Source organism: Podarcis muralis, chromosome 4, assembly GCF_964188315.1.
Source record: "Podarcis muralis chromosome 4, rPodMur119.hap1.1, whole genome shotgun sequence".
In the NCBI taxonomy this organism is placed as follows: domain Eukaryota; kingdom Metazoa; phylum Chordata; class Lepidosauria; order Squamata; family Lacertidae; genus Podarcis; species Podarcis muralis.
Genome location: NC_135658.1, coordinates 48,796,919 through 48,815,374, shown reverse-complemented (window position 1 = coordinate 48,815,374; position 18,456 = coordinate 48,796,919). Strand labels below are relative to the sequence as shown.

Sequence of the window (18,456 nt, the reverse complement as noted above, 5' to 3'; positions counted from 1 at the left end):
GTTTCTACCATAACTGTCATTATTTTTGAAGTTACTGTAGGATGGAGATTCCCTTGACTTAGAATGGAACATTGGAAATGATTTTCTTTCAAAGCTGGGAAGCAAAGGAAAAAATATATACTGTTGTCAGGGGTTCAGGGAGAGAGGCACAGATGAGGGAGGAGACTAAGAGCGAGGGGGAAGAATCCCGGAACGAGGAGGAGGAGGATGACAATGACTTGAGGGTTTCCATGAGTCTTTCAAGTGAATCGGAGGATTCCCAAAAGGGGGCGCCCCTGGTCAGGCCAAGGGGAGCCACAGGGGGGACTCGTCAGGAGCAGGGGAGCAGCAGGGAAATCCCGAGTGGGAGTGGGAGATCGGGGCCGGCTTCCCCGCCGGAACGGAGTGAAGAGGGTGGAGTTCCCAGTGTGACAGACGAAGCAGAGCAGGAAGCAGAGAGGGGAAGGAGATCGGGGCAAGACGTCCTGCCGGAAGGGGCGGAGAGTAGTACAGAGAGTAGTGTAGCTGTCAAGAGGAAGGTCAGAGGTAGCGAACGCGTGCCAAGTTCAAATGTGGAGGCGCGCGGAAATGCGGAGAGCCCGGAGGAGGAGCCTGGTCCCAAAGCACGGAGGAGGGGGGAGCAGGCGTCTGGGGACTCAGCGTCAGGGGAAAGCAGGAGGGAAGGAACCCAGGGGGGCAGAAAGACCCTGCAGAAAAGGAAGGACAGGAAGAGGTGGACCAGCAGAAGCCTCTTAAACTGGTGTGGAGGCGGGACTGATTCAGAGGGGACTTCAGCGGTCTAAGCGTAACAGACGTGGGGCTGCGCGCCTCGGCTGTGGAACAAACAATGTACTTCAATAAAGACTTTTGTAAATAAAGAGGACTTGGCGTTGGTCTCTTGTGAGCTGGGACCTGAGGCGGCCCTGACAACTGTGTTGTGTGAATATCTATCATTTATTAGGCAGAGGGCCTTCTCAATAGTTGCGCCCGCCCTGTGGAATGCCCTCCCATCAGATGTCAAGGAAATAAACAACTAACTGGCTTTTAGAAGGCAGCCTTGTTTAGGGAAGTTTTTAATGACTGATGTTTTATCGCATTATTATTACTATCATCATCATCATCATCATCATTAATTCTGTTGGGAGCTGCCTAGAGTGGCTGGGGAAACCCACCCAGATGGGTGGGGTATAAATAAATTATTAGTAGTAGTAGTGTAGTAGTAGTAGTATTGCTGAATGGAGCAATATCAATGATCAATATGAAAATAAAGATCTACAGTAAAAGTATTTTTTTTCCAGTGTGAGGAACTTTCTCTTTTGCCATTTAAAATAATGTGGGTGATAGAAGCTTGTAGGGTGTATTTTCACAATGTATAAGACCTCAGATAAGGTTTTTTACTCACCTTTCCTCAAGGCCTAATTCACCCTCACATGTCTCACCCCCTTCTGCATATTCTTTGCAGCTCCCAATGTTACATTGTGTAATGGTTCTGACAGTCTTATTGAGCTAGATCGTACTGCTGAATTTCCCTAATAAAAAATAACAGCAACCCCTGCTAATGTAATTCTACAGAGGGCAGCATTCTTTTGCATACAAAATCTTGCCATTTGGGCAGTTTTCTAAAGCAAGAAAATTTTGGCCTCCAATCTCCCCTTAAAAGATTAATTTATGTACCTGGCACAATTCCCTCTGATTTCTAACATGGCTCTTTCTTTGATTGCAGGAGCTCAAGAGTTTTGGAAAAGAAAAAAAGATGGAGTAGGCCGCCACACTTTCTTTAGTGGAAGAAAGACCATGCAATCGGGTTTGGATTAGGAATTATAGCATTATAAAATGTGAGCTTTCCCTTTAAAAGCTATTTCTCTCCAACCTGGTGTTGATGGGAGTTTTGGTCCGGATACAGTAGTGTTAATACTGCGGGTTAATAAACTGAGCTTGGATCCCAGAAAAATGGAGGTCTGGAGGGTGGGTGGTTCCTGTGTCCAAGAGATGGGTCAATTACTTGTTCTGGGGTTATTCCTTAACCAATCTCTATGACTAAAGGCCCAAGTGACCTCTGTGGCCAGGAGTGCTTTTTAGTAATTCTGACTGGTACTCCAGCTGCAGCAGTTCCTGCACCACAGCAATCTGACCACAGTGGAAACCTCATGACTTGATTACCATAACAAGCTTTATGTGGGTCTGCCCTTGTATCTGGTCCAGAAGCTGCAGCAAGTGCCATAGAACTTCCCACTTGACCATGGAGGGATCTCCCTATTTGATGTGTGTCATGGGGGGATTCTAAACCCTGATGAAGTAAAAATCAACCCTGCTGTAGTAATCAGCCAGCAGTTGGGCTCATTGATTCGGGGTGCATGCCCAACACCTCTGCCAAAGCCTGCTTACATCTGTAATCAATAAAGATGTGGCCATTTCAATCCCAATACAGTCATACCTTGGGTTGCAAATGTGATCCATGTTGGAGGCGCGTTCGCAACCCACAGTGTTCACAGCCTGAAGGACCACGTCTGAGCATGCCCGTGATGCGATTTGGCACTTCTGTGCATGCATGTGAAGTCATTTTGTTTTTCTGCGCATGTACGAGTGCCGAAACCCAGAAGTAACCCATTCTAGTACTTCTGGGTTCGGCGCGGTCTACAACCTGACAACCCGCAACCCGCAGCATTCGTAACTCGAGGTATGACTGTTGTCATTTTTTATGCTTCCCACACCCCAGCCCCAGTGGCCTCAGGCTCACTCTGATGAACTAAATGGAAAGGAAATTGTTGTAAAGCTCCCAGAATGAAGGAGAAGGGGGGGAAACTGCCTGCATTCCCTCCCCATTCAGATTTCTCTGCCCATGTGAACTTCGCATGTAGAAATGGGATGGAATAGACTAATGGGTGAACTCTTACAAAAATAGCATAATCAGGAAAAAAAATCGATGGTTTTACTTATCCCTATCTTTATCCAGGGGAATGCGGGTGGCACTGTGGGTTAAACCACAGAGCCTAGGGCTTGCCAATCAGAAGATCGGCGGTTCAAATCCCCGTGATGGGGTGAGCTCCCGTTGCTCGGTCCCTGCTCCTGCCAACCTAGCAGTTCAAAATCACGTCAAAGTGCAAGTAGCTAAATAGGTACAGCTCTGGCGGGAAGGTAAACGGCATTTCCGTGCACTGCTCTGGTTCGCCAGAAGCTGCTTAGTCATGCTGGCCACATGACCCGGAAGCTGTACGCCGGCTCCCTCGGCCAATAAAGCGAGATGAGCGCAACCCCAGAGTTGGCCATGACTGGATCTAACGGTCAGGGGTCCCTTTACCTTTACTTATCTTTATCCAGGAATGGAAGATCATTTAAAAACCTCGTGTAAGGTGACAGTATCTCTTCAGCAAACCCTGGGCAACTGGGTGTGTGGTTTGAAGATAAGTGGTTTGAATGTGAATGGACCTTTCCAAGCTGACTGCCACTGTTTCTAGCAGTTTAGAACTTTGATTTCTTATCTTGTTGGTGCAAAGGTAAATTGACACCAGGCTTCCAATACCTCTAGCCTAGTAGCAATATAGAATGTCACATTAATTTCACTGGTGACAGATAAATGGTAGAATAATAATAATGTAAAGTTGACAATTAACATTTATAACTTTGGGTGTTTTGTTTACATACGTTATGTTGAAAAATATTATCTTTGTAAACAGAAGTTACATTTTCATACTATGTATATGTTCTTGAGGACATATCATTACACTGGATGACAGAGAAACCTGAGCTGAAATGACTGAGTGTAAATGAAGATTAAAGTTGCAATTAGTTTCTAATCACTATCGGTATATAAATATCTGCTCAAGCAGATCATTGTTCTTGTTATTCTTACATGCATCGGGTGGCAATCCTTAATTTGTCACCATTTTCCATCCAGAAATGAACCTGATAAAAAGATCAAAGAAAAACTGCATTCCTCTTACCAGCTATGAAATTTTGTTTGCTGCTCTGTTTACAGTATCATTATGCATTTGCATTGGATTATTAACACTTTTGTGGTTCGAAAGTAAACCAGCTGAACAAGGTAAGGAGGTAGGATTCAACCTTGAGTTCTGAAGTCAACTGCTCATGTTACTTTAATTATTTGTCATGTTTGATGCTAGGCAGATGTACTGCTGCTTTGAAAAAGAATCATTATACATAAAAGTAGTGAACCCTTAGACCATAATTTAAATACTAAAGCATATGTTCACTGAGTTAATGACAGAATAGAACAGGGTGACTTTAAAGTTGATATGAAAGTTGCTTTTGTACTTAGCCTTTTGTGTGAATTCCTTTAATTTACAAGTTTGAGAATTGATTGTATGTGCTATAGGGCACTTGCTTAAATCAATGGAATGTTACAGTGCATTGAACGAAAAGATAGATGAAGGAAAAATAAGTTCTTTTGTTGAAGCATGTTTGGCACCACATTCTGCAAAGTGCTAAGTGTTTCTAATATGACAGTACCCCTGTGGTACATTTTACTAATAAGTAATTCAACACTTGGTTGGGACGCATTGGTTCGAATCCCACAACGGGGTGAGCTCCCGTTGCTCTGCCCCAGCTCATGCCTACCTAGCAGTTCGAAAGCACGTCAAAGTGCATGTAGATAAATAGGTAGGGAAGGTAAACGGCATTTCCATGCACTGCTCTGGTGTCGGGTGTTCCATTGCACCAGAAGCGGCTTAGTCATTCTGGCCACATAACCTGGAAAAACTGTCTGTGGACAAATGCTGTCTCCCTTGGCATGTAAAGTGAGATAAGCACCGCAACCCCAGAGTCGTCTGTGACTGGACTTAATTGTCAGGGGTCCTTTACCTTTACCTTTTAATTCAACACTTTGAGTCCCAGTCTCATGTTACATTTGGAGATCATGTTAAATTTGCCACAGAACTGTCACCAGAAGTTATATTTTCATGGGAGATTGATCACTGCCATCATCATCACCATCATTTACTTGTATGCCACCTTTGAAAATAAACCATGCTTAGGGCAACTCACAACATCAAAAAGATAACATAGTTCACTAACGGTGTCGTGCCCGTTATGTCAGTCTCTTTGCATCTGCTAGTGACAACCAGGAACACGAAGCAGAGGCATTGCTCCATGAACAAATTAAGCTGCATTTAAAGGGACAACACGAGGAACACTGGATTTATTTAAGAGATTGCTTTTCAATCCTTGCTGTTTTTCAGAACTGGGAAAAAAAATATCTTAGGCTGGATTAAATAATTTCAATATTTAAGGTGCTATTTTTAGATCTCAAATGACTGAAATGAACTTTATTTTATAAGATTACCAATCTGAAAGATCAAAATGACTGTAGGAAGGTATTCTCTACATTCACCCAAAGCAATACATGAGTTCTGACAGAAAAGGTCAGACATATCTGTGTCAAATCAAAGCAGCCTCTTTCAAAGTGGTACATCAGAGAATTGTATCTATTTCATGCCCAGAGGAAATAGCATTAATCCTTAGTTCTTATAATACCCTGAAAGTATTCAATTTCCTCAGCATGATTTCCTGTATGGGATAAAATTGGCTGCCTAGCCATTGTCCCTTCCTTAGATAGAAGTGACACAACTTCCATAGCTGATGCCAACTACCGTGTGTGTGTGTGTGTGTGTGTGTGTGTGTGTGTGTGTGTGTGTGTTGCTACAGGAAATTTCCGTCATTCCTGTGCAGTAGAAGTGTAACTATATAAAAGAAAGCATTATGTCCAGGCTGCGGTTGCAGAGGTGGATTTAAGGGAGTTTGACTGCAGTGGTAGCTGAACCTCAGCGGAGCCACAGGGGACACTGCAACTATTATTTCGAACAGAATGTGACATGTGAAGGGTGTAGAATTTTGGCATTGCCCAAAAGCTGCTGAAATTTGAGATCCCAAGGTCTGCCACTGCAAGGTTGGGTATTTACACCAAATCCACTGTCAGAGATATACTTCAAAATTGTGAGGAAACTTATAAGCATAAAGCGTGTTCTCCCTAACAGAGAGCACGTGTTGCGGTTGGGGGAACAGGCCACTGTGCCATGACTAGGCAAATTTGATGGAACCCAAACCTGTAAAGGGTTAATTGGGTTGCTGGGGATTTTTGAGTGTTGCCAATTCGGAGGAGGGGTCAGAGACTATAAATTCAGGAGCCAGACGATGGGACGATCTCTTGGCCGTTTTGCATCGGATCACCCGCCCCCCCTCCCTTTTATAGGGTGGTTCCGTGGTTACTTGACCTTGCTATGCCTGTCATGGGGTCGTCCGCCTTTGAGCGGGGGCCTGGTAGGAATTTTGCCATTTGGCTGATTGGCTGGTGCCATTTGGTTTTTGCCTACTGCGTAGCAAATCGTCACAACTTGTAAGGTTGGCGGTTAGGCATTGGTTAAATTGGTTCTTGGAGGGGTAAGGTGCCTATCCCTCCAAATGATGCGGAATGGGAATTCCGTTAAAGGAATCCAGGGGCTTGCCATTCTTTCGTCCTTGTCCGTGGAGCCGGACTTGGGCCGTGCAAGCCCCACCGGAACATGAGGGTGAGAGGTGTGGGTCTGTGTCCCAGCTTCATTCTCTCACCCAATACTTGTTTCCCACGCTGGCTTCCGGTGGTGTCCGGAAGTGCCAGCTCTGTCCTTGGGGGCAAGGACAGATAGTCAAACCAATGCCTAAGCAACCACTCACATTTTTTGTATTTAAATAAAGTTGTGGCCAAAAATTATGCCAAAAACCTTAAACAAAAATTGAAGTGTGCTGTGTGAATTTTTTGGGGGTGGCACTGTGGGACTCAACACGCAACATAAGGTTTGTCACTCATTCCTCCTTGATGTTGTGGTTCCATTTTGGAATTCACAGAAAGTGCAAAGGACAGCTCTAAATAAAATGAGAGAAGTGTATCCTTGCTGGTATATATCTCCTTTAATTATATCAGATATGAGCAGAACTACAGCCCAGGGCAAATTCACCATACTGTCAGGAGCATCTTTCAGTCCGGCTTTGCAAGATAAATCATCAACAGCCTTTAAAGCTCTTGCCTTTGATGTTCAGCAGATGGTAAGTATCAACCAATACATTCTTTAAATTGATTAGCTTTCACAGGTTCCTCTATATTGTCTTTCAGTTTTAAATCTATCCAGGTTCTCTGCCATTTACATGCAGATATCAGTAGTGGGAGACGTCCAGTTGTGGTAGCCATTTGTGGAAATGAAATTTACCCTTCATCCTCTCCCCCCTGCAGCCCACCTCTAATCTGCTTCAGAGAGTTTGGGACCCTCCAGAGTAGATTCATGGTTGAGGCCTGCAGGAAGGGGAGAAAAAGAAACTTAATTGGAATCGACTGGTGTGATGTTTATTATCTAATGATGTACATGAACATGGCATTATGTGGCTGTTTTCTATCATTAAAGTAGCCACCATGGGCTTGTAGGGAGGGAGCTGATGCTATGGTCTGGACAAAAACACCCCTTATACCCTGAAAGATGCTATTTAGCGCAGAAGGAAAACTGCCATTGGCATCAATATCTGAATGCCTTCTAATGCCAAATAGTGGTAATGTTTAGCAGTGTGTCCTAGTTTAAAGCAGGGATAGGAAATCTCATGCCCAGGAATCAAATGCAGCCCTCTGGGTCTCCCTATCTATCCCACAGGATTCTCCCCATGCCACACCTCTCCCTGGCGCTGCATCTTCCTTGAGTGTTTTTACACTTTTTCTTCATTTAATCCAGATTTACCCTTTCTGTGGAAAATTTGATTTAAATAAAAACCCTGTTCCCAATGACCCATTTATGATAACTGATTGATCCAATTACAATATTAAGTCTGTGTCTAGAAGCCTCCATGCTTACACATGTGCAATTGCCGAGCACCAGGAGTACGGAAAAATGTGAAGCTTGATGCCTAGTCAAGAACAATATTCTTACCTGGTCCTATATAGCTTGGTTGTACTTGTGGATCCTATTCTCAGTCTTTCTCTCTCGCTTTCTCTACCCACAGAACCTTCCAGAGCTTTTTTTCTTTTTCTGTTTAACAGAGCTATAACTCACTCGAAAGTTCATAAATTTGCATATAGGCACTGACTGAAATATTTTGTCATAATTGCCTGTCATCCTTCCCCCGCTAGATAGCTGAAACATTTTATGTCATCCTTTTCTATCTAGGTGGATGATATATTTCAGTCAAGTGAACTTCAAAATGACTACAAGGACTGTAAAATATTGCAATTCAGGTGAGGTGTATTTTTTTTTCCCAAATAGAGGGGGGGATTGCAGTTTTATGTACATTAAATACTGCTAAAATCATACAGATTGAAATATATGCAAATGTGCAGGAATGGAGGCTAAATTATTTTGATAATTATACAGCATATTATATTCCTCTTCATGCTTCTCTTTAGCCGACTAAGGACAATGTGGTATTAAACGTTTGAGGTGGGGTAGCAGAAACAAGCATCCTAGCTCCACCCTGCCTCATTTTATAACTCTCAACTTGTGGAAGTTCTTGTGTGAAACAAGCAGTCTCCTGAATCCATGGAGCCCTACCCACACATCACAATGTGGTTTACAATCCTGAGTTTTCACATGATTCCATGAGGCACACGGAACCTCACAGATACAGGATTCTACCCATATCATACAAATACCTTCCACAAGGTGAGACAGGAATGGTGATGTGGGGGGGGGAGCATGCTAGCTCTCCCAACATCTTCCAAATTTAGCAATGGGTCCTAAGACCTAGATTTGTTTATTTAGTTTCTTTCATGACTTGTATAATAACACTTCCAGCAAGGCCTAGGGAACTATGCTGCCATAGAACGTCTGTTGCTTATTTCTTCTGAGAGTTTCTTTGATTTTTCCGAGATTTTTGTTACTCTGTGCATTTCCTCATAGCATATCTGACTGCCATTCTAATCAGTTCTCCAGCAGATCTGTCAAGAAATAAGACACATTTTCCCTTTGCTAAATACAGCAGCTGGCTGGTGCCTTTGACAATGTTAATGAAGCACAGAATCACCATTCCCAAGTTTAATAACATTTGCTGTCAAGTTATACTCAAATTAAGTAAAACCAGAACCTTTTGGCTTGCAATCTGAGAAATAAAATGAAACCAAATACAACATAAATGTTTTTAGTAACCAAAGCAATATCAATTAAGATCTTTTGAACATCTAACCCCACTGTAATTCAGATTGTCGATGAAGCTTTAGGCTGCATGAACACCTCCACATATCGATTACATTTGATAAAGTGTCAACATGTATATTCAAGCATACACAGGCAATGGTTGCTCAACTCAACACTGAAAAATGATCCCTAATCAGCACTTCCTGAATGTTGATGAATCACTCCCCACTTGACCTAAAAGCCTTGGCTTTCTCTGGGATGTGGGGTTCAGTTTACCCACCCACTGTTTTCTTTTTCTCTGCCCCTCTGCCAAGGGTACCAGGACATGCTGAATAAAATGTAAAAATATTGGCTTGAATCCTATGAAGCACCAAGTAACCTCCCAATAGCACAAGGGTTTCTGCTTGTTCAATGGGACGTCCGCCCGCCCACCCCTTTCCCCTGACCACACATCTCTAAATCTGTTCTGGGATTTCCTCCAAACCCTCTAGAGTAGCTTTGGAGAAGGTGCAGGGTACCCGATGGAGGAGGAGAGTTGGGAAAGTCCTGTTGTTCAGGCAAAAATCCTTGCACTCACAGGATAGCTACTATGTGCTGCATTAGATACAAGCCATAAAGTATTGTGCCTTAGAATCACAGTAAATATACAGTACAAGCAGCAAGCACATCAACACCACAGAGAAGGTGGAATTGGTTAAAACACTGGTTCTCAAACTGTGTGGTGGAGAGGATGGCAATTGTGGTTGGAAGATTCAAGAACAATCAGTATTATATTTTGAGAATGATTCATGTTCTTATGTAGCTGCATTGTTCTACACTTTCTGGATGTGCCACAATCATATTACCAAGCAGCTGTGTTCTATGTTATAAATCAAGCACCGTTAGCAGTTGTTTCTTATCAATAAAAGAATGCTGTGTGGCACAAGAAAAAAAATTATTCTGAAAGTGTGGCCCAGAGAAAAAAGTCAGAGAACCACTGAACTAAAAGCATCATTTCACCACCCTGCTCCAAAAGCCTGAGCAAAAATTGTGTATCTTCACCTGCTTATGAAAGCTGGTGCAAGGTGCAACTGGAGAAATCCATTTCACAACTTAGAGGCTACTGCCAAGAAGCCCTACCTATATGCTTCATTTAGTGATGGTTCTGTGAATAGGTCCTCCCCAACCCCACAACCTTACAACTGGGCAGGGCAATAAAGGAGGAAGCACAACTTCAGAATTTCAGGGCCAAAACTTACCAGCATTGCCCTAAATTTTCCTAGACAACATTGTTTGCATGCCGACCAACTTCAATTGTTACTTTGATTCAAAGAGTGTGTCCTTGTGCAGCTTTCCTAAGAAAAGTGTTTGCCCTATCCTTCAGGGCAATCCGATTTCTTATTTCATCCCTGGAAATCAGATGAGTCACAAAGATAGCATCAAAAGCTTTTGTTTACTCAGCGTGGCCTAGAGGTTGTTAGAATCATTTAAGAAATTAAAGGGAAGAATCTTTCACTACATTGCCGCAGCCTCTGCTTTGCTCCATGATAGGATTAATCACCTCTTACCCCAAAGCACAGCTGTATCAGTGACAGTCTGCTGGCAGGAATTCTTTGAAATAAGAAAGGTCACTGCTGATTTTTAACCACGAGAAAACTTTCTTCACTTCAGTAAGCATTATTATAGAGTCACACATCACCGCCAGTCCAGATATTGCTACAAGTAGAGACATCTATATTGAGAGTAAAGAAAATGAAGGAAACCAAGCAGAAACTTCCACTGGGTAAACTAATGTTGTCAAAAATCCCAATACTCAGATTAAATGGCAAAGGATGGAAGCATTTTAGGTCATGTTCACTCTCCCCGCTTATGAAGGGTATATTCTAAAATATGCCACTAGTTTCTTTTTAATTTGTTTAGCCTGATTGAATGCACACCCACTTATTCACCAGATTCATTTACAGGCCTCTTTTCATCCTTCCCTCCCCCCCCCCCTTTTGCTTTCAGAGTCAACACCCATGTATTTTGCAATCTCTTACAAAAATATATTTCTCAAGATCTCCTCTCCCTTATTTCAGATCTTGCATTTTCATTATAGCTCTATATAAACAAGGATTATATGTCGTTTTGGTGTGGTGACATTTTAAAGGGGGGACGATGACTTTTTTTTACTATCTCCTGATTTGGAGTTTGAAATCTGCACCATTTCTGGCCCACTGCCTAAACTTCCATGATCCCACTTATCATCAAAGCAGTGAGAAGAACAGTAGACAATAAAATTATCAAAGTATCAATGAAATAAACAGTTTTCATATATTAAAAAAAAGTATGTATGGGACAATGACAATAAAGATATCGTATTTCATTGTTCTGTATGGGACAATGACAATAAAGATATCGTATATCGTATATCATTTGAATTTATCTAAACAAAAAAGTTTTTCGCAGACTTTAATTTTGTTTTGTTGTTGATCTTTGGCAGAAATGGCAGCATTATTGTACTATTCAACCTTTCCTTTCTACAATGGGTGCCTGGTGTAACTATAAAGAATGAACTTGCATTGGGCATTGAAAGAAATAAAAGTGATCTTCTGCAGACTCTCAGCATTGATGTGAACAGCATAGAAATAACAGGTAATCATTATTTCCTTTTGAAACATTGCATTGTGCTATTATTTCAACTACCATCCATTGATTCCTGATTCAACAGTGGCATCTTCTTAAAAGTACCCCTGCTCCTGCCAACAAGTCTTTCTGTGTCGATAAGAGTCAGCAGCACTCCTCATCCTGAAGTATTTACCTACAACAGCCACAACAAGGCTGACTTAAAACAAATAAATGACTGAATTTGTGAGGTGCAGTAAGATGAGTCAGAAGTGGAATTCAGGCACTGTGTACATTGAAGATGTGAGAGGGAATGGGAAAGTTTCCAAATGGGGGTGGATATCCACAATATAATATAATAGGGAAATTTGGTGTCCCAATTTATTTCCTTTCCCACCCCAAATTAACAACACCCAAATCCATCTCCATAGTGACAGGACTAGAAAACTGTTCAGTATTTGGCATTTGTTATTTGGCACTCAACAGCTGGTATTCTGCCTTCAGTAGTGTTTAATAGTTTGCATCTAATAATGTTTTAAAAAAAATAGTACAGGATATTACATATACAATATCAATTGTGGACCCACTTGCAGAGCCCCCAACTTCGAAGGGTGAAGTGAATAGCAATGGTGTGGTGGAACAAACTTGACAAGACAACAGTCTGGAATTAAAAATTGGCCACAACTTTATTGATTACAGATGTAGGTTAGGTTTTGACTCAGGCTTTGGGGGTATATCTATTATCAGCCACCTGATGGGAGGGATGAAGCTTAATCACGGTCGTACCTGGGATTTGGACCATGACAAGATGCAGGTCGACTGATGGGGCCCATCATTGACTGCTGCTGGAAGCTCTATGCCCCATTTGCCCCACTCTTGGCTTCTGGGCAGAGACTTGCACTAAGTCCCCTCTAATGGGGTGCCCTGAAATTACACCTGCTTTGCATTGGGGTGACTGAGATGAGTGAAATGCATGCAGCAGACCTTTAAGTCTTGGCAGGCTATCCCGCCATCCAAAACAGCTGACCAGGGGAGGACTCAGTGGCTAGCTGCACCAAAAGGAATTTCACCCCCCAGGCATGGGGAGAGCCCGCGACAGGCTGCAAGTGCTGCCCACCCCTCAGCAGCCATTCTAAGTTTGGCACATAGTAAAACTATCATTTGAAAATAGCTTGCACTTGAGAGGTTATATTCTGTGTAAATATTTCATACCTAGTGTGTTTTAGATTCAGAAATTGAATTCCAAACTGGAATTCATTGTTATGGAAACCACTAATTGAAAATGCAGCTGTTCGTTGCACAGTCATCTAATTAGCATCAGCCTTACTGGCTAGACCTTCTGTTTAATTGGTAGGGGTGAATCAGGGTAAAATCAGGGCAAATTCTCACATTCCCAAGTTGGGCCGTGCAATTAACAAGGCATGTTAAATTGGAGCAGGGAGTCTCCAACCCAATTCTTTCTCCTTGTTCTTTTCCAAAAAAATAATGACACTTTATTCTTTTGTTTTTCCTTTCCTTTTCTGAAATAATATTCAGTTTTGTTTTGGCTTTGCAGATTCAGGAATGTTTAGCACAAACAGTCCATTGACAACATCAGGTTAGTAAATACAAGTACAAATCATATAGCATTTTCTGAGAAATGAAACCAAGCTGATTGGACATACAACAAGAGCTTGAGAGGGGATAAGATGTAGAAAAAAGGGAATTGGGTAGAGAGGTGGGGGATCTCTCATTTTGAAATCACAGCAAATTATTTTTCAAGGCAGCTCTAGTAACAGTACTTTAGGGTAGGGGTATTGAAATAAAGAAGCATAGTCCTTTATGAGAGTGGTCATTCTCTTCCAGTCTTAGATGTGAGACCAGTGTGTAAGTAGCTGAATTAGACTGTTGGAGTGATTTTCTTATTTCCTACTTGTTATTTTTTCCTAATGGATGGTTAGAATTTTTTTCTCTCTCTCTCATATATTATATTTGCATTAGTCCATCATGACACTCTTTTCATTGGCTGTTTCCCAAGGTTCTAAAGGCAGTACCTAGAAAGGAGGAAGGAGGAAGGTATTGCTGAGGCAAGGAAGGGGAGAAGAGTTTCTCTTTGTGTGCTGTGTGAAAGTTTCTCCACTGAGAGGGAAAAAATAGTAGTTTTAAACAATGACTGAGGTTTGAATAAAGCAGGGATAGAGAGACACTGAGGAGTTAGTTTATAAAACAACAACATTCAGTTTTAACAAGAATAAATAGCAGAGATGAGTCCAACACAGAAGCTAACACCAAAAAGCAAGCCAATGAAAACATAAACATAATTTCAATTCATTTAGTTAATATGTTCTAAAGGTTATATCAGCCTAATTAAAAGGAAAATCTGTGAAAAATAATTGATAATCTCCAATGGCTAAACAATATACTCCCACACTTTCCAATATCATTCTGATGATGATGATGATGATGATGATAATAATAATAATAATAATAATAATAATAATAATAATAATAATAATATCCAACCACTCTGGGCAACTCCCAACAAATTCTTAAATACACAACGAAGCATAAAACATAAAAACTTCCATATACAGGGTTGCATTCAGATGCCTTCTAAAAGTTAAATAGTTGTTTATTTCCTTGACATCTGATGGGAGGGCGTTCCACAGGGTGAATTCCACTACTGAGAAGGTCCTCTGCCTGGTTCAACATCAGGTTAGTAAATACAAAGCATATAATCTAATATTAAAAGAAATCTAGACAAAGTCATTGATGAAGTGCAACAACCAAAATAATATACTGCTCACATCATTTTCTACATTTTTGCATAAGGCTACAATACTGTGTTCATTTACTTGGGAGTAAGTCTCATTGAACTCAGTGGGGATTACTGCTGAGTAGACATGCATAGGATTGCACTATCAAGTTTACAATATGAATGGAAGGAACATTTGCTTTATAAAAAATTTTCTGTCGCCCCCCCCCCTTTTCTTTGTTTTTTGCTTTGAAGACTTCAGAACATTTGCTACAAGTTCTTTGACAACATCAGGTTAGTAGATAGAAAATGGCAAGATAGAGTGTTTTTTTGTATCAAAGATTCCAGGTATTTTTGTAAATCAAGTAAATCATATGCTTTTCCACCCACAAGATCCACACTGAGCCTGTGCAGATAAGGCTTTAAAAGGTTGTGTTCAAATTATGAGCAACACTTTCTGCCACATTACACTAATATACATCTATTTCAGTAACCAGTGTCTGTACCAATTAGTGGATATTAGGAACAAGTAAGGAACATTTGTGCTTTAAAAGGTTGATGATTGGATATGCTTGTTATTCTGACTTGGAAAGAAAATCAGTAATGGAAGAAAGCATATTTTCTTTCCCCAGTAGATGGCGATGTGGTTTAGTTTTCTGAAGTTTAATTCCAAAAGGACTTAAACTTGTCCTTTATAAGCACAGTTTCTAACGTCAATAAAACTCAAGTTTTTGCAGACTACTACTGATTATTTTCACAGGATTTATTATGCCTTTACTTGAAGTATCTCAGAACTTATAATCAGTCTCTGTCACTGGTAATATTGGGCTCACAGAACAGTATGAAGGCACAAAGTTCTCTTAAGTGGATGGAGGGCTTGTAACTCAGGGGGTAAAACTGACGCAGTCCTAGGTTCAATCCTTCACAGCTAAACATTTTAACCTCCTGATTGCTGCAGAACCAAACTGTTGTTAAAGTGCCAGTTAGCAATCTTATTGGAAAGTCTAGAGTAGCACTTCTGGGAGAAGAATGCATGTCTGCCTTTTGCTCCAGGTTTGTACACTGTAAAGTTTGCACTGGAAGTATAGAAAACACTGTCAATACTGTATTTTGGATTGGGCATCCCAGACCACCCTTGCTATATTTATTTACTTATTTTAAAGCTTGATATGTAACTTAATATTTCAAAAATCTCTAATTGGTGCACAATCTAAACAACAAACTGTGTATGATTAAAGCAACATTCTGAATAATGTCGTCTTCCTTTTAAAAACTTATTTTAGTGAAATGCTTACCTCTTAATGAGCTTTGTGCTGATGGTGTAAGCTGCATAAGAAGAGAATCATTTTGTGATGGAATACCAAACTGTCCAGATGGTTCTGATGAAAATGAAAAAACATGTGGTAAGATTTTGAGTTCCTTCAATTAACCTCTGGCCCTTTACAGAATCTCTCAACATCATGCAGTGTTGTGTGGAAGGTAATACAATATGTGGAAGGTAATACAATATTATTTCTTTAACCCATCAGGGGAAAGAAATTCTTGCAACTTGAGTTACCAGTTTTTAAAATAAAAGAATAACGATAAAGAAATTATAGGTGAAATACTACAGAAAAGCAATATTCTGACTACAAAAAGATTTATGCAATTAACCATGAATAGCTGTTTTATGCTATCTAAAAGGCTGAGATACAATGTTGCTTTGAAACAAAGATCCAGCTTTCACTGCTCTAAATTCATATTGTATTCATATCCTCAGTCTCGTCTGGTTCCTTTCAGACAGAGGCTACAATAGAAAGAAATAGAAGTGAAAAGCCAAGCTGCATATGTAAGATGAGATGGTCTTCCATGGAAGGCATCTTGGAGACTATATGATAGGATGTGGATCCACAGGAGGAGAAGGAGGTCTCCGGTTGATGTCTCCATTTTATAAACATGGAGGTCTCTGCTGCCCTTGCCACCCCACCATTGGTATTCTAGTTGTAGTATTGGCACAGATGAGGTGTTTTGGGTGGCAAGATTGGGGGTGGTTTTGGTGTAGCCCAGTTCAGTCACTACTGTGTGTGTTTTTCTGCTTTCGTGTTGATTTTCAGAGAAACATTAAGAAATATAATTCCTTGTGTAGTCTGTTCTACCTTATAAGTCGACCACCTCTTTCCCAGCCCATTTTTAAGGGAAAGGCCCATAGATCAATGGTAGAGCATCTGCCTTGCATATAAAAGGTCTCAAGTTCAATCCCTGACATCTCCAGGAAAGGCTGGGAAAACATTTTGCCTGAAATCCTGGAGAGCCACTGTCAGTCACTGTAGCCAGTTCTGAACTAGATGCTCCTACTCAGCATTAGCCAGCTTCCTATGTACCTACCTTCATGCGCAGGCCAGTCTATGGTGGATAGTTGGGTTGTTTTCTTGAAACTGTATGATGACTGTTTGTGTTGAGATTTCAATATCAGGAGGCCAACAACAGAGCATTCAGATAAGATGGGGAAATAAATCACATTCCAGCAGCTGGGACTTTAAGCACCAAACTAGTTAAGGCATGGGAGACACATGAACAGTCTAGCGGTGGTTGTTATCAGTTATTACTGGAATGCAACCAGGGAAGGGCTAGAAATTTGAATGGGAGAGTGGTAGAAAGATGCTTGACTGTTTCACTGCAGATGATTTTCTCAGTCAAAATCCCTCCTCCCACAACTGCTTTTCTGTTGTAAAGGAAATGATAGAAGGTTTCTTTTCCCCTTCTGGGAAAAAAGCAGTGGAGATCAGGGTTTTTTAAACAAACAAACCAACAAGAGTGGTCCAGTTGGGCAGGGAATTACTACTACAGTGGTACCTCTGGTTATGTACTTAATTCGTTCTGGAGGTCCATTCTTAACCTGAAACTGTTCTTAACATAAAGCACCACTTTAGCTAATGGGGCCTCCCACTGCTCCCGCCACGCGATTTCTGTTCTCATCCTGGAGCAAAGTTCTTAACCCGAGGAGTACTATTTCTGGCTTAGAAGAGTCTGTAACCTGAAGTATATGTAACCTGAAGCGTATGTATCCCGAGGTACCACTGCACTACTACTACTACTACTACTACTACTATTTGTAGTAGTATTTCTATCTGATTCTTCAATCTCTGCACCTAACGCAGCTGGTTAAGCACACCTTCACCTTCTGCCACTACAACTACTCTGAGCATATTCACATAACCCAGAGCTGTATTTTGCTTATACAAACAAAGGTTATGAGATTGTTCACTTATGTCCACAACTCATATTTATGCCCCTGAGGGCGAAACTTTACAGGAAGTGCCTTAAGGAAGTATTCTAATTACATGCGATCAAATATTATTCCCCAGTTCCAATATCATATTTCTCTGTGGGTGCTTATGTTCAATATTTATATTTGTTTTGTTCTTTCAAATTTCAGATTTCTGATGTTGACAATATAGCAAGAGCATTGGTGTTAATATTAAGATGTTAAGAAGCTAGCATGTACACAAGCTGCTCATTTAACCCATTTCTTTTCCTGACATTTAAAACAAAACTTCACAAACCATCAAGGGAGCAACTATGAATACAGTCTCTTTCCTAGTATGTCAACAATGTAGATGCAAGATTAATATATCACAGCCTCAAGTGTAGGAACATTGAAAGATGTTAAGCCAATACACAAGGATATATTTTTTTCTACCTATAGAATTCAGCTTTCAGCTTAGTGGGACTCTGTGAAAAATCCATATGCATAGAATTGAAAAATTAAGCTTAGCTCTCTATCCCCGTGGTATGCTTAGCATGTATGCAGTTCAGTGATAAACCTCTGAGCTTTCTAGTTCAATAAACCCAATAGCTCTGAGCCAGAGTGAGCTACTGCCAGTCGGAGACGTTATTGGACAATTGCTATTACTCAGTGTACAAAAGCTTTTGATGTCTTCTTTTTATTTGTTGAAATGACGCATCACAATACATATACAGTATGGTCCCATCTTATGCAGGGATTTGGTTCAAAGGCTTCTGCTTATACATGAAAATTACCTATAATCAAACACTTGGAGGCACCCTGCAGCTAGAGGG

At 41.0% G+C, this 18,456-nt stretch overlaps 1 protein-coding gene across 1 annotated transcript in view; it reads left to right on the top strand.

Annotated features, from left to right (window-relative positions):
* The first annotated feature begins 3,686 nt into the window (after positions 1-3,686).
* Positions 3,687-18,456, top strand: part of TMPRSS15 (transmembrane serine protease 15) — a 56,172-nt gene continuing 41,402 nt past the window's right edge. The window contains exons 1-7 of the mRNA XM_028726947.2: positions 3,687-4,021; positions 6,893-7,014; positions 8,118-8,185; positions 11,542-11,693; positions 13,219-13,260; positions 14,653-14,691; positions 15,681-15,800. Of these exons, the coding sequence (XP_028582780.2) occupies positions 3,877-4,021; positions 6,893-7,014; positions 8,118-8,185; positions 11,542-11,693; positions 13,219-13,260; positions 14,653-14,691; positions 15,681-15,800 (688 nt within the window). The 5' untranslated portion in view covers positions 3,687-3,876. The remainder of the gene's footprint in view (positions 4,022-6,892; positions 7,015-8,117; positions 8,186-11,541; positions 11,694-13,218; positions 13,261-14,652; positions 14,692-15,680; positions 15,801-18,456) is intronic.